This window comes from Bos indicus x Bos taurus, chromosome 13, assembly GCF_003369695.1.
Source record: "Bos indicus x Bos taurus breed Angus x Brahman F1 hybrid chromosome 13, Bos_hybrid_MaternalHap_v2.0, whole genome shotgun sequence".
NCBI lineage: Eukaryota > Metazoa > Chordata > Mammalia > Artiodactyla > Bovidae > Bos > Bos indicus x Bos taurus.
In genome coordinates, this window is record NC_040088.1 from 43254812 (window position 1) to 43270873 (window position 16062).

Here is a 16062-nt window from a genome sequence, read left to right on the forward strand (position 1 = left end):
AGCCGACTCACTGGAAAAGACCCTGATGCTGGGAAAGATTGAAGGCGGGAGGAGAAAGGGATGACAGAGGATGAGATGGTTGGATGGTATCATGGATTCAATGGACATGAGTTTGAGCAAACTCCGAGAGATAGTGAAGGACAGGGAGGCTTGGCGTGGTGCACTCCATGGGGTCACAAAGAGTTGGACATGACTGAACAACAACAATGTTGTTTTCATGATTTGATTTTGGAAAATTCCTACACGGGGTGGAACAATTCTATATTTGAACAAAATCATCGCCTCAAATACCCTGTGTTTCCATAGCAAATTTTAAGCCCAGAGGGAGGCAGCAGGAAAATTGCTTCTGAACCCCTGGCAGCATGTGAGCATACAAGAATTGTTGGGTGGCTGGAGGCACTCAGGCTGCAAGCTCCTGCAGACAGTTGGACTTTGCCTGCAAAGGCCTCTTTCAGCACCTCTGATGGGAGTGTTTATGTCGTAAGAGGAAAAAGGAGACTAGGGAGGGGATTAAGAGGAAAGAAAGGAGCAGAGGTCGAGATGTTGAAATAACAGAACTTTGGGGCAAGCTGAATTGACACGGTCAGTCCCAGAAGGCATATGATTGAGAGCAGAGGTCAGCACATTTTAATAGAGTAAAGGACCAAATAGTAAGCATCTTCGCCTTTGTTGATCACAGCAGCTCTGCTTTGTAGTGAGAAAGCAGCCAGGGATAGCACGGAACAAGCTCGTAGAAGAACAAGCCCGTGTTCCTGTAAAACCTTATTCACAAAAATCAAGTGGCAGAGGGGATTTAGGTAGTGTATCATAGTTCCACAGCTGATCGTGATCTATAGCAGTGTTTGAAACCCTTGGGTGCAAATACATAATATCAGATATCATCGACAAAGCTTTTAAATATTGCACTAGAGATAAGAGCTAAATTGATGTGGTTTTACCTGTATTGTGTATTTACTTATTTACCATACACATAGTTTCATCCACATCCATTATTGGCATTCCACCCCTGGAAATAGTGTGTTCTAAGTTCTCAATTTAATACAAATCCCAAATTCAGTCTAAATTCACTTTTGAAGTAGCTTGAGTCATTGAGGTTAACTGCAGACTACTTACGGAGAAGGCAATGGCACCCCACTCCAGTACTCTTGCCTGGAAAATCCCATGGACAGAGGAGCCTGGTGGGCTGCAGTCCATGGGATCGCTAAGAGTCGGACATGACTGAGCGACTTCACTTTCACTTTTCACTTTCATGCACTGGAGAAGGAAATGGCAACCCACTCCAGTGTTCTTGCCTGGAGAACCCCAGGGATGGCAGAGCCTGGTGGGCTGCCGTCTATGTGGTCGCACAGAGTCGGACACGACTGAAGCGACTTAGCAGCAGCAGAAGCAGCAGATTACTTATGACTAAAGTAATGAGACATCTTTGTGTCATGAAACTTAAAAACATTTACATTTTATAATTGTTCTTAAATTTAATTTGGAAACTTCTATGTGAAATTTCAAGTATGGTTATTATGCATTGTTAAAATACTGAAATAGAGACATTTGGGAAAAGGGGCCTGGGTTTTCACTTTGCATTCTGTTGCCCTCTCTTGGTCAGTGATGATTTTTTTTTTTTTACACAAGACAAAATGTGACTTCTTTCATAATAATTCCTTTTTCGATTTTAAATTATTTAGAGACTAAGCCTAAACTATTTTAAACTATTAAAGTTTAAAAATGTACATTCATTCAAGAAGTGCACATTCTTAGTATGGAGTTAATATGTATGTGTGTATGTGTGTGTGTTTAACAGAGAACAGTGCAAGGGGTAGGTCAGATGTCCAGACACATGATGTGGAACAGACACCCATGAGGACCACTGTGGGCTGGGTGACTCTTACCTGAAAATGCCTTTGTTTTGCTTTTATTTCTGAAGTACATTTTTATGGGTGTCAAATTCTACTTTAGCAGCTGTTTTCTTTCTGCACATTAAATATTTTGTTCCATTGTTTCTTGGCTTTCATTGTTTCTTTGAGAAGTTATGTCAAGTCATGTGGTTATTCTTTTGGCGGAAATGTGTCTTTTCCCCTCTGGCTCCTTTTAAGATTTTCAGGTTGTCTTTGGTTCTCAGCAGTCTTAGTGCAATATACTTTGAAAGTATCCTGCTTGTGTTTCTTTGTGATTCTTGAATCTGTGAATTGATACGTTTTATCAGTTTTGGCAAAATTCTTAGTAATTCTTTCTTCAAATATTGTTTCTGCCACTTTTTACTAATTCTTTCCTTCTGTATCTCTGGGCATGGAAAAGAACCTTTTCCTTGCGTTTTCTGTCTTACATGTCTTACAGTGGAACCAGTGTGTTTCTTGTCTCAGTGTGCTTCATTCTGGATATTTTCATCTGATTTTTCTTCCAGTTTTCTCTTCAGCTACATCCAGCCTATTGTCAGCCATTTTCACTGGATTTTTAATTTTGCTTATTTTATTTTTCAATTTCACGTGGATCTTTTTCTGATGCTTTAGCTCTCCTATATGTTTAAATTATTATTTATTTTTATTGTGGTTTTGCTAATGTTGACTTCTTTTTGCATGCTTCTGACTTTTTAATTAATATGCTGCATATCGTATTAACTAGACCATGTGAATAATTTTGGTGGTACTATGATCTATAATTTTGTTTTCCTCCAGAAAGAATTTATATTAATACTTGCTTTCTGGGAGAAAGGTAATGTTGTATAACTTGATATTGAATTTTAGTTACATAGTTGTCTACATTTGGATTCTGATCGCATTAAATCAGGATTCTTATATGCAAATGTGTAAGGGGATTCTTTAATGTTGTTAAGTTCACAGAGGGAATTCCCTGGCCATCCAGTGGTCAGGACTCTACTCTTCCGCTGTAGGGGGCATGGGTTTGATCTTTGGTTGGGGAAATAAAATCCCACAAGTTGTGCCCTGCAGCCAAAAAGAAAAAGTTTGCAAAAGTGTGTACAGTGCTACAGCCAGCCAGTTGGACAACTGACTCTCAAAAAAGGAAGAGAGGGAGAGAGGAAGGAGGGAAGGAAGGAAAAGGGAAAAAGAAAAAGGAAAGAGAAAGCAAAAAAACAAAACAAAACACACAAAGAAAAAAAAAGCCCTGGTTAAAGTTAAATTTGCCAACTTCTGTGGTGTCACTGCTCCCACTGTGGTGGACTCAAGTCACCAAGATGATGTCATTGAATGTGAACTCGGGAAGAGACGTGACAACTGGCTATACTATTATGTGTATTATTGCATCATCTGTTGCTGATTCATTGGTATGCATTTTAGTTATTTTATGCAATAATTGTTCAGAATATAGAAGTTATTTTAACATTGCACTATGTTTTCTGGCCCAGTTATACATTGTCTATTTTCCTCCCCAGTTTGGTGTGCACAAAAACATGTGGCCCTGTGTAATCTGTTTCAGAAGAAAGTCTGAGATTGGTGATAGCCCATGGAAATGTCTGTTGGACTCATTGTTGACCCAAACTTGTGCTAAAGGGAGTTTCTCTTATCATTTTAGGCATTTTTGTTGCCTTCGTGCGACATAGCCGTAACCAGAAAAGTAGTTCAAGTGTACAGAAAGTGGATCCTGCAGGATAAACCTGTGTTCATGGAGGAACCAGACATAAAAGAAGCTGCCCAAGAAGATGCTGAAAAATTAGGATTTTCAGAGACTGATAACAAGCAGGTAATATTTCATCACTTGTGGTCTGAGTTGGCAGCATCTTATTTTAGCAAAATCTTTCTGCTCAGTCAGGGGCCATAGTCAGTGTGACACAGGCAGACTGTTTCTTTGTTGTCAACTCTGTTGCGCTCAGGGAGGCTGCTTCCGTGCTGTCTCCAGGGTCCTCTGCCACCACCTAACCTCAGGCTCGGCCACATATCACAGAAGAGTCTTTGAAAAAGCCAGTATACTTTGCATGTCTCTATTGAAGACTAAAAGTGTCACTGCCTTACTACTGACATGCTTAAATAAATAGTATTCACTAAACTGGGCTTCCCAAGTGGTGCTAGTGGTAAAGAACCTACCGGCCAATGGAGGAAGTGTAAGAGACGAGGGTTCGATCCCTGCATTGGGGAGATCCCCTGGAGAAGGGCACGGCAACCCACTCCAGTATTCTTGCCTGGTGAATCCCATGGACAGAGGAGCCTGGAGGGTTACAGTCCATGGGGTTGCAAAGAATCAGACACGACTGAAGTGACTGAGCACACATGCAGGCATTTGTTAAACTAAATTTAGAACGTTTGGGCAGACTTTCCTTGTGCGGCAGTCCGTACCAGCAGCAGTCTAACACGACACATTTGAAAGGACGAACCCAATGTGCAGCCTCCACCGGGAGCCTTGTTGCAGGGCTAGGTGGTGTCCTTGGACAGGGGTGCTGGCAAGGTGGACCTTTCATTCCACGTTAGATAAAGATACAGATGGGATAAGTCCAAAACGACAGGGTGGGCCCCTGCTTGACGCACGGAAGAAACTTAGGTTGTACATAGATTTCTGGCGTGTTATTTTGACATCCAGTCTGAGATTTATTTCTAAAAGTGAATGTTGTCATGGCAATTGACACCAAACATTAAAAAAATACTTATAACCAAAGGTATATCACTTTTCAATATCTGTATTAATTCCACAATTTGATTTTTTTCAATATTGGTGAAATCATTTTAACAACTAGTCATGAGGTCAAAGCAAATCAACAGTCCTGTTCATTGAGTCACTTGACAAGCAGTATCTATTTCTTTAGCACGTACTGAGCACTCAGTACTATTTTAGGTGATGGATGTACAATGGTGAACACAGTGGAAAAGAGGCATGGATGTAAAACCTGTAATCTCATGAATTCTCATGAGCGTAAGGAATTAAATACGTGACCTGTCCTTCTCCCACTCTGCTGACTGACTGTTGTCTTCCAAAGACCTCTTCTGAAGGTTCCAGTCACAAGCGGTCTTCCAGTTGGGGACGGTCTTACTCCTTCACCAGTGCCATGAGCAGAGGGTGTGTGATGGAAGAGGAGAATAAGAACGTGAAGGCTGGGGCCCAGGCAATGCTGCAGGTACACGCAGGCCGCAGATGGGAGGGCCCCCAGCAGATTTCAGTTTGAATGTTTTGTTTATTGGGGTAATGTCATTATAAAGCTTGGTGATCTTCTTAGCTATGCATGAGTAAACAGCCCTTAAATTCTCATCCTTAATTTACTTCCTGATTACCCACCTTCAATTTGTAAAGTTTTTGTTTTTTTTTTAGTCAAAGGAGACATCTGAACTGGTTACAGTTTTCTGAAAGGGGTTGTTATACAGTGAATGCAAAATGACTGAGATTTAAGCTCAATGACAGATTAAAAAAAAAAATGACTGAGATAAAAAAGTAGAGTTACCAGCTGAGCCACAAGGGAAGCCCTACCTTAGAGAAGGGAATGGCGACCCACTCCAGTATTCTTGCCTGGAGAATCCCATGGACAGAGGAGCCTGGCAGGCTATGGTCCATGGGGTTGCAAGGAGTTAGACACAACTGAGCACAGAGTTTCCTGGATTCTAATTTGTAAGAGAAGCTTGGTGATTATGTAATAAGTTATATGCATCTTAAAAATTGCCTGTTTATGAAGAATACTGATTAATGCAATGATTTTTAAACATTTATCTGAATAAATATATGAAGTAGCACCAATGCTATTTGGGAACATTGGAAAGAGCAACTTTGCCTATCACTCAGTCTCCCCAGACTTGGAGACTTTATCTCAAAAATAGGGATTGGGGCTTTATCTCTCGGGTCCCATCCAGTTTGAAGGTTGTCAGAAGTATAAGTGAAAACACAGGGTCACTCTCTTTCCCCTGCTCCCTGGCCTTCCACCCTCCTTCCCATATCTACATTCAGCTGTCCAGTTAAGCCTCCCACGCAAAGGCCAGGCTTAGGGTCTGGGGAAGGCACTCATGGGTGTGGCGTGCATGGTACCCAGTTTTCAGTGATGCTGTGTTTATCATCTGTCTCTTGAGAGGATTCCTTATCATGGGATCCTTTTGGTTTTCAAGTTAATTAGCAGTTTCATATACTGTAATTATGGGCCTTCCCTGGTAGCTCAGCTGGTAAAGAATCTGCCTGCAGTGCAGTAGACCTGGTTCAGTTCCTGGGTCTGGAAGATCCCCCACAGAAGGGATAAGCTACCTACACCAGTATTCTTGGGCTTCCCTGGTGGCTCAGATGGTAAAGAATCCATCTGCAATGCAGGAGACCTGGGTTCGATCCCTGGGTTGGGAAGATCCCCTGGAGGAGGGCATGGCAACCCACTCCAGTGTTCTTGCCTGGAGAATCCTGTGGACAGAGGAGCCTGGCAGCCTACAGTCCGTGGGGTCACAAAGAGCTGGACACGACTGAGTGACTAAGCACAGCATACAGCACATACTGTAACTAATGAATTTTCTCCTTTTTCATTGAAATTTGGCAAATAATCTGAAATTCGCTTTTAAAAAATCAAGATGATTTTACTTGAATAGCTTCAGAGAACGTTGGCTCAGCTCATCAGCGTCATCTGTGCACCCATTAGAGGACGCTCTCAGGAGTCCCTGTCCTGCCCCTTCCTTCCAGCTCACTGCCCAGTTGCCATGGTTAGCCATCCTGCAGTCAGCCCATAGGGTTGCAAGTGCCTATTTTTACCCTGAGTTCAGGTGAGTTATTTGTTTTCTAGAAGAAGTTATATCTATTTATATGAACCAGGAAAAATATTTCGACTTGATTATATAGCTCTACAGCTTTAAAATTTTTTTCAGTTTGGATTTAAACAGCTGTTTTTGTTCTCATTTCATCAAGTACTTTGGTCCTTGACTTGGTTAATTAGCAAAAAGCAGCCAAATGGAGGTTTGATAAGATGAGACTGTTTTATAGTTGCTTTGACAAGTACAATTTGGATATATTAGTTTTGTTGATTTTTTTTTTCTAACTGATGCTAACATGGTAATAAATACTCAAGGAGCTGGCATTTTTTTAAAAGACTTTTTTTATGTGGACCATTTTTTAAAAAGTCTTTATTGAATTTGTTATAATATTGCCTCTTTTTAAATATATTTTGTTTTTTTTTACCTCAAGGCATGTGGGATCTTAGCTCCCCAACCAGGGATTGAACCCATACTCCCTGCATTAGAAAGCGAAGTCTTAACTAGTAGACTACCATGGAAGTCCCTAGCTTGCATTTTTTATATTTTTTTAAAAAATAAAATGAAAGAAGTATACTATATGAAGACACCTCACTTTGGAATTTGCAAAGGTTTAAAATTCAATCAAGAAGCCAAGTACATGAATTAAAAAGGATCTGTATTGCAATATACCATCTATGGTACACTTAAAAAAAAAAAACATTGTCACTCAAACTGCTATAGTTTGTTAGTCTAAAGGTTCTTTGCTTTCTTTTTTCTTAACTTGAAGGCTAGTAAATTCTTCACAATTGCTGCTATCATCTGTTATCAGCTGTTATAGTGCTTATTTTGTGATTCTTCCTAGAAGATTGAGACATGATACATTTTTAATCTCACATAAAATAGTCACAGAGGCTGCCAACATTTTAGTTTGCCCTCTTGACTTTTGAGTGTGTTCATTTCCCCTGGTTAGTTTGTGCATCTGTTTTGAGATGTCGTATTAAATGGATTTCATCCAAAGTGAGCCAGCTCTGCTTGTCCCCAGATCCTTGGTGTTTGTGCTGTTGAACAGAAAGAATCAAGAGGGACTGTAGCTCTAGAAGGGAGAGAGGATCCATCCTCGTCACCGAGTTGACAGCTCAGAATGTCCTGACTCGAGGGTTCAGGGTGTCATCCACGTAAACGATAGCACATTGCTCTGTTGCAGCAGAGCAGTGGCTCCCTACAGGGCAGCCTGGACCCCTGCTTCTCCCAGTTCTCTACTGATGGTTCAGTTCAGTTGCTCAGTTGTGTCTGACTCTTTGAAACCCCACAGACCGCAGTATGCCAAGCCTCCCTGTCCATCACCAACTCCTGGAGCTTGCTCAAACTCATGTCCATTGAGTTGGTGATGCCATTCAACCATCTCATCCTCTGTCATTCCCTTCTCCTCCTGCCTTCAATCTTTCCCAGCATCAGGGTCTTTTCAAATGAGTCAGCTCTTCGCATCACTGTTGGTATAGGACAGGAAACTTGTTTCCTAAAGGTATGAGGCAGAGCACAGGGCGCTCGGTGGACTACCTATATTTTTTTGATGTCTCAGTTTTTATCCTAAGATTCCCTTGAGTTTTGTATTCTGCGGCATTACGTTTTTCTCATATTGGAAATACATGTTTCTGGAAGATGGGCAGTGTTGGCCATGTGCTTTTGCCCACTTGCTGGCTGCCCCTTGGGTGGCACTGGCTGCCTCCTGTCAGCAAGGCCTTCAAGTCAGCAAAGGTGGAGACTCAGCGAGAATCAGGTCATTTTTTCCAGCCACTGTCTGACCACTGTGCCCCTGCCTTCCCTGCCCACCCGCCCCCCTACCCACCCATACTCCACCAGGAATACTTACCCACAGATGATGTTCCTGTCTTCAGTTCAGTTCAGTCGCTCAGTTGTGTCCGACTCTTTGCGACCCCATGAATCGCAGCACGCCAGGCCTCCCTGTCCATCACCAACTCTCAGAGTTCACTCAGACTCACGTCCATCGAGTCAGTGATGCTATCCAGCCATCTCATCCTCTGTCATCCCCTTCTCCTCCTGCCCCCAATCCCTCCCAGCATCAGGGTCTTTTCCAATGAGTCAACTCTTCGCGTAAGGTGGCCAAAGTAGTGGAGTTTCAGCTTTAGCATCATTCCTTCCAAAGAAATCCCAGGGCTGATCTTCTTCAGAATGGACTGGTTGGATCTCCTTGCAGTCCGAGGGACTCTCAAGAGTCTTCTCCAACGCCACAGTTCAAAAGCATCAATTCTTCAGTGCTCGGCTTTCTTCACAGTCCAACTCTCACATCCATACATGACCACTGGAAAAACCATAGCCTTGACTAGATGGACCTTTGTTGGCAAAGTAATGTCTCTGCTTTTGAATATGCTATCTAGGTTGGTCATAACTTTCCTTCCAAGGAGTAAGCATCTTTTAGTTTCATGGCTGCAGTCACCATCTGCAGTGATTTTGGAGCCCAAAAAATAAAGTCTGACACTGTTTCCACTGTTTCCCCATCTATTTCCCATGAAGTGATGGGACCTGTCTTAGAGGATGTCAAAAAGAAATCTCCAGAAGCCTTTCTACCTCAAATGTTTGCAAAGTTGCAATATTAATGTGTGTGTGTGCTTAGTTGTGTACAACTCTTTGTGACCCATGGACTGTAGCCCACCAGGCTCCTCTATCCATGGGATTTCCCAGGCACGAATACTGGAGTGGGTAGCCATTCTCTTCTTCAGGGGAAATTCCACACCCAAGGATCAAACCTGTGTCTCCTGCATTGGCAGGTGGATTCTCTACTGCTGAGCCACCTGGGAAGGCCCTAAGTGATAGCTGTTATTTTTCTGGTCTTTCAGATGTCAGTATTAAATCGATTCTAAGGGGTGAACTGTGTGTTCTAAGGGGTGAACTGAGGCTTTCCGGGTGGCACAGTGGTAAAGAATCCATCCACCTGCCAATGCACTAGATACAAGAGACGTGAGTTTGATCCCTGGGTCAGTAAGATCCCTTAGAGAAAGAAATGACAACCCACGCCAGTGTTCTTACCTGGGAAATTCCATGGACAGAGGAGCCTGGGGGGTTACAGTCCATGGAGTTGCAAGAGTCAGACACTACTGAGCACACACACACCAAAATCTGTTTACTTGTATTTTCTCACATAACGCTTGTTGGTTTTAAGGTATTTCTGACAAATGCTGCAAACGTCTTTTTGCTGGAGCCTTGTGTGGAGGTTCCCATGCTCTTGAAGGAGCAAGTTGATGCCTGCAAAGCTGTTCTGATTATCTTTAGGCGCATGATAATGGAGCTGACAATGAATAAAACGACCTGGTGAGTGTATTTTCAATTAATTAATATCGTAAAACAGATGTTTCTGTTTTCAACGTAATGATTAAAAATGTGAAAGCCTCCACTTATTAAATAGGTTTACAAAGTGAACCATGAGATGATAATCAGTCTTCTGTAACATTTCAGTGAATTATGAAGGTAAGTATCCAGTACTTTGGTTGTTCATTTGTTTTCATTATTGGTTTTTTTTTTAATCTCAAATTAAGAGTAAGCAATCCTATGACATAATAGTAGATTCTTGCATTTTAACCTGTCATCAAGCAAGTTTTGTCCAAAAGCGGTAACTGGTGGTTAATGATATCATAATCCATAATCCCGGGAGCATTGGCTAATCACTCCAAAACGCTTTTAAGCTGATTTTATTGCTGTAAAGTTGAAGTTCTAAATTCATTTTGGGAAAATGATTGTTTTAAGTGATCCATCGTCAGAGGGCACTGAAATGCAGTGGTGTCGTGAAATGTGCTCACGTGAAGTGTTTCCTTCCTGCTTGCTGGTTTTTTGTTTGGTGTCTTTGTGTTGATGATACCCCAGAGGTAAGCAGTGCATGAGAGTTTCCTGTGATGGGCGTCTGTGCATCCCTCCAGCCCATGGGGTGCTCCCAGGGTTCTCAGTTCAGACAATAGCCTCGGAGCCCATCACCCCTTCCTCTTCCCTCCTGTGTGAGGAGGGTAGTCTCGTAGTAATACTTCTGCTTCTCCAGTCCAGTCCTTGCAAGTCCCTCCCACCCAAGCAGTGCCCCCCCCCCCCCCCACCTGCCTGGCCGCTGTCAGCATCCTCCCTACAGTCAGACCCTCGGGGGCACCTGCCCCCGAGAAGTGCTCGGGGTCCCCATTTCCAGCCTATGGTCTGGATGGTGGAGCCGGCGCTCAGGGAGCCATGGGAGGGTCTGTCTGGGGAAATCACAGGGTTGCAGCAGGACTGAGCCAGCGGGACCTCCGGGGTATCAGGTCTGGCCCTTCTCTTTCTCAGGTGAGGAGGGGGTGGGCCCGGAGGAAGCAGACTGGGCAGAACATTCACAAATTCAGGAACCCCCAGCATCAAAAAAGGATCATTCGAAGCTGTACCTTCTGGGGTCATCTTTTCCAGACTTTTAAACCGAGAAGCCATCATTAAAACATTACAGGGGTGAGCAAGGCGATTTTAACAAGAGTTCACAGCTGTGTCAGTGATGAACGTATGAGCGACGCTGACAGCTTTTGGCTGAAATGCCTGCCCCTTCCACCAACTGTATCAAGTGTTTCTGATGCCTTTCTTTCCTTTGAAAACTCTTATGAGTTCTGTGTACCAGTGTCAGTAATATTTTGGTATTTTTGACCATCTTTTTGAGGGTGAAAATTCTAGAAAATGAAACAACTCTCTGTTTGTTTAATAATTCAGAGATTTCCAGGTAAAAGTATTTAAAAAATCAAAATATTGGTATAGATTAAAATACTCACCAAGAAAAAAGTCCTCAGAGCATAGCCTGGAACGTGATTGATTCCCCCAGCAGCAGACCCTCCTGTGTGTTGAAGCACCAGACAAGCCCTGAATTCCCTCCCTCCCTTCTTTCATCCGTTAAATAACTTGGGTGCTTTCTCCTCTGAGGATGGAGGGTGAACTCGACGAACCGGGTCCCTGCCCTTTGAGGGGCTTCGGTCCTCATGGGCCTGAGAGATGTGAGGAACCCAGGGGCCAGGTCAAGCAGGTCCAGCAGTGGAGCTGGGGTGGGCAGCCTGGAGGCTGGGGAGGCCTCTCTGAGTGGGGCCGGGAAGGAAGAGCATCCCCACGGGGAGGAACTGCAGGTCGCAGGCCTGGTGGATCCGGGCAGGACGAGACGGCAGCTAGTGTGGTGAGGTGGATGCTGGGCAGTGGGTGGGTGGGAGGGAGCAGCCAGTGCCCAGGGCCCTCGGGCTGCAGGGAGGCTCCTGCCACCTCCGCTTGTATGTGAGAATGTGACGCCACCCGATGTACGTGTGTGCCACGGGAAGGAGAGACAGCGCGGGGAGCCCAGCCTCTGTGGCCCAGACCAGGCTGTAGCCTGGGAGGTGCTGAGAAGTGACTCCGAAAGAGGGGACAGCTTGTATGGGGCTGGGCAGGTGTGCAAAGAGATGAGGATGAAGTAGAAAACGAAGAGACAGGAAGAGCTGCCCCGCCACCGCCACCCTCCCCAGCCCACCTCTGCCAGTGTTTCACAAAACACAGAGGAGCAAGCGAAAGTCAGAGCTGTGACCAAAGAATTTGCCAAACCAGAGGTCGTTTTGCACCCGCATTCTCTTCCAGGAGACTCTGTGTGGGAATGTTGTGGTTCCCAAGTTTTCTCAGGTTCAGAGGTTAAAACTGTCCCCTTGTCCGTGTGCCCCTAAGCCTCCGTCAGGACTCTGTTGTTGATAGCAGTGACTGGGACTGGGGTTTTACTGGAAAGTTACCATTTTTCTTGTTCTCAGTTTGCCGGATGGTATGGATTGGGCTCTTTTTCTTTCACTTGAGCATCACAGAAGGCACACAGCCCTCCGGCTGTGACAAGGCCGTGGGGACCCTGGACAGGGTGGGCCACCGGCTGTCCCCAGCCCTGCAGCGTTTCTTCCCTCGTCCTCCTCAAAGTTGCCAGCTGTTCCAGGCATGTGTGCATAGGCCCGCCTGACCCCAGAGCTCTTCTCCCGAGCTTGCAAGATCCCTGGATTAGGGGCCTGGTGGGCAGGCTCAGTGGGGGTGCCTACAGAGACTGGGATGGGAGTCAGACAGGGTCACCCACAGGAGGGCAGGAGACCCTAGAGTAGCAGAATGGGATCCAGCACGGTGTTCATAGAAAACACTGTTTCGACATGCAGGAACGTGAGAGCGGTCTAAAGGAACCGAGATTTGAGATCTCATTATCCGACCTGGACCGATTCTTGGTTTTATTGCTGATGAGCACAAAGTTCCAAGGATGAACAAGTGATTCATGCACAAGACCTTGAACAAGTAGTTAAAGGGACCTGGTGATTTCTGTCCCTTATGCAGAAGATAACCTGTTCTCTGTTTCCATGGCATCTGGGGAAACACATGAAGGATGTAACTCAGCTGTAAGAGAAAAACGCCCTCTGGCTGTGCGAGAGAATTTGTCACCATATCACAGAGTTGAGCCATAAAGAAAGCTGAGTGCCAAAGAATTGATGCTTTTCAACTCTGGTGCTGGAGAAGACTCTTGAGAGTCCCTTGGACTGCAAGGAGATCCAACCAGTAAATCCTGAAGAAAATCAACCCTGAATATTCATTGGAAGGACTGATGCTGAAGCTGAAGCTCCAATACTTTGGCAACCTGATGCGAAGAATTGACTCGTTGGAAAAGACCCTGATGCTGTGAAAGATTGAGGGCAGGAGGAGAAGGGGACGGCAAAGGATGAGATGGTTGGATGGCATCACGGACTCAATGGACGTGAGTTTGAGCAAACTCTGGGAGTTGGTGAAGGACCGGCAAGCCTGGTGTGCTGCAGTCCATGGGGTCGTGAAGACACAAATGAGTGACTGAACAACAACAAAGGGCTCAGGATAAATGACTCCATGATATAGAAAGGAAATATATGGGCTTTCTTCCCTGAAGACTGCTGCCTATGCAGAGTTCTATCTTGGGAAGCCTGGCAGGCTGTAGTCCATGGGATCAGGAAAACACGACTTAGTGACTGAACAACAGCAATCACAATGGGAGGTGTTATTTCCTGTCCCTAGTGTTTTATACTCTTTAAAGACCTTTCACATAAAACCCCTTCTCCATAGAGCGCTGTGATGGAGGTGTGGTGACCTTCAGCAGTAGAGGGGGGCAGCGCTGTGCACAGAGTTGGGGTCTTCGAGGCAGAAAGCTCCATGGCCTGAGCACCTAGTGATGACCCTTCCCAGCCCTCCTTCCTACCTGTGGGAGTGCTGTGGGGCTTGGCCACCTGACACTGCCAGCTGCAGACCTCCCCAGAAAGTCCACATTATTTTCCATCACAATAGTCAGACTTCTCAGGTTAGGTAAAATCATGGATGTGAAAATGTAAGAGTGCTGCTTAAGTTCACCTAAGCACAGCTCTCCGCTGAGTGCCTTCAAGGGGCCGATACAGCTGGAGAAACAGCCTCACCCCCGTTTTTACAAGGGGAGGGAGTCAGGCTGGGGTGAGACCCTTGTGGTCCTGTCTGTTGATTTGGGCATAGGAGATATACTTGTTGAACCATGGTAACATAAAGTAGTTTATTTTGATAAGTATGGTGTTCATTCTGTAATTGGCATTCAGATACTTTTGAATTCACTTCAGTTGAGTTCAGTCTGTCAGTCATGTCCAATTCTTTGCGACCCCATGGACTGCATCACGCCAGGCTTCCCTGTCCATCACCAACTCCTGGAGCCTATTCAGACTCATGTCCATCGTGTTGGTGATGCTATCCAACCATCTCATCCTCTGTCATCCCCTTTTCCTCCTGCCTTTAACCTTTCCCAGAATCAGGGTCTTTTCCAATGAGTTGGTTCTTTGCATCAAGTGGCCGAAGTATTGGAGTTTCAGCTTCAGCATCAGTCCTTCCAATGAATATTCAGGACTGATATCATTTAGGATGGACTGGTTGGATCTCCTTGCAGTCCAAGGGACTCTCAAGAGTCTTCTCCAACACCACAATTCAAAAGCATCAATTCTTCAGTGCTCAGCGTTTTTTATACTTTTGAATAACACGTGATTATCCATTTTGCTGAATTCTTACAAGAATTTCTTGTACCTATATGTGTAAGTGCTTTGGAGGTGTGATTAATAACATGAGTTTTTATTTTGGGTGCCCCAGGGAACAGATGTTGCAAATACTGCTCAGGATAACAGAAGCTGTCATGCAGAAGCCAAAGGATAAACAAATCAAGGACTTGTTTGCCCAGAGCTTGGCAGGGTTACTGTTTAGGGTAAGTCTTTTTGTTTTTTTAATTAAAACACTGCAAATGTAAGAAATGAATCGGATTTTTTCAGCAAATCAGTTTTAATCATTGAGAGTTTCAAGAGTAAAATTGGACTGCCTTTAAAAAGTTTCTAGAAATTTAACTAGAAAATTTCCTTCTTGAATGTTCTCTTGAGGGTTGTAATCAGTCTTTATGGTTAGTGCTGGGCCTTTAGGCCTTCCCACCTCTCTGCCATCTGCTTCCTCTTTTGATTTCCTTAAGGTTACTAGAAGTTAGGAAGACAACAAGTGCTGATGGTCTTGGTCTCAGGCCAGGTAGATTTGAAGAGGTGCAGGATGGACAGAGCACGGGTGTGTGGATAGGATGGGAGATGTTAAGATAGGAATGCAGTTGTGAGGGCTGTCGGTGTGCTTAGCGATTGTGTTTAAAGCCTCAGGACTGAGTGGGATCACCTGGGAAGAGGGGATGTGTCAGAGAAAGAAGGCCATCTCCCTGATGGTGGAGGTGAAGGATGGTGCCCACAGGACGTGCACGTGGGCCGCCAGGGAGCAGATAGAAAGGTCTGGAAGCCAGCAGAGATGTCTGGGCTAAACAGTGAGCAGATGGCCCTGGAGCCACGAGAATGGGGACCAAGACCCAGGTGGAAGGTGGGCTGGCAGAGGGTGGAGTGAGTGTGGAACATGGATGAGTGTGGAAGATAGATGAGTGCAGACAGTTCTTTTAATAAATTTGCTTCAAAAGGGGAAGAAAGGGCTGTAGCTCAAGGGGGCATCAGGGTTCACAGGATTCAAGGTAACTTTGTGAGGTTTTTGGTTTTTTTTTTTGCGATAAGTAAGGATTGGATCATGTTTCCATGCTTATGGGTAGGAGCTGGGGAAGTTGGATGGGCAGGGGGTCAAGGTAACGTGGGGTTAACAGAAGTACAGAGGTTGAGGAGGAGGCTGGGAGCAGGGTGGGGGGCATGCCTGGTAGAGCAAGGCCCCCTTGGTGCCCGTCCAGCATCCAGGGGAGGAGCTGAGAAGACTGGGGCCTGGTGGGCAGAGGGTCTGCATGAGTCATCTGCTGCAAGTCAGGCAGGAGCTGGGGCAGGTGGAGGTTTACCTGTGGGAGAGGTCCCTGCAGAGATGGGGGCAAGAGTGTCTCAGAAGACAGAACAGGCTCCCCAGGTCCCGCCAGGACCAGCCTCAGATACTAGCATCGTTTTGAATCAGTATCTTT

At 45.0% G+C, this 16062-nt stretch overlaps 1 protein-coding gene across 1 annotated transcript in view; it reads left to right on the forward strand.

Moving 5' to 3' along the window:
• Positions 1-16062, forward strand: part of RALGAPA2 (Ral GTPase activating protein catalytic alpha subunit 2) — a 269547-nt gene that overhangs the window by 74682 nt on the left and 178803 nt on the right. Inside the window, exons 11-14 of the mRNA XM_027559590.1 lie at positions 3523-3690; positions 4916-5053; positions 9805-9953; positions 14739-14850. Of these exons, the coding sequence (XP_027415391.1) occupies positions 3523-3690; positions 4916-5053; positions 9805-9953; positions 14739-14850 (567 nt within the window). The remainder of the gene's footprint in view (positions 1-3522; positions 3691-4915; positions 5054-9804; positions 9954-14738; positions 14851-16062) is intronic.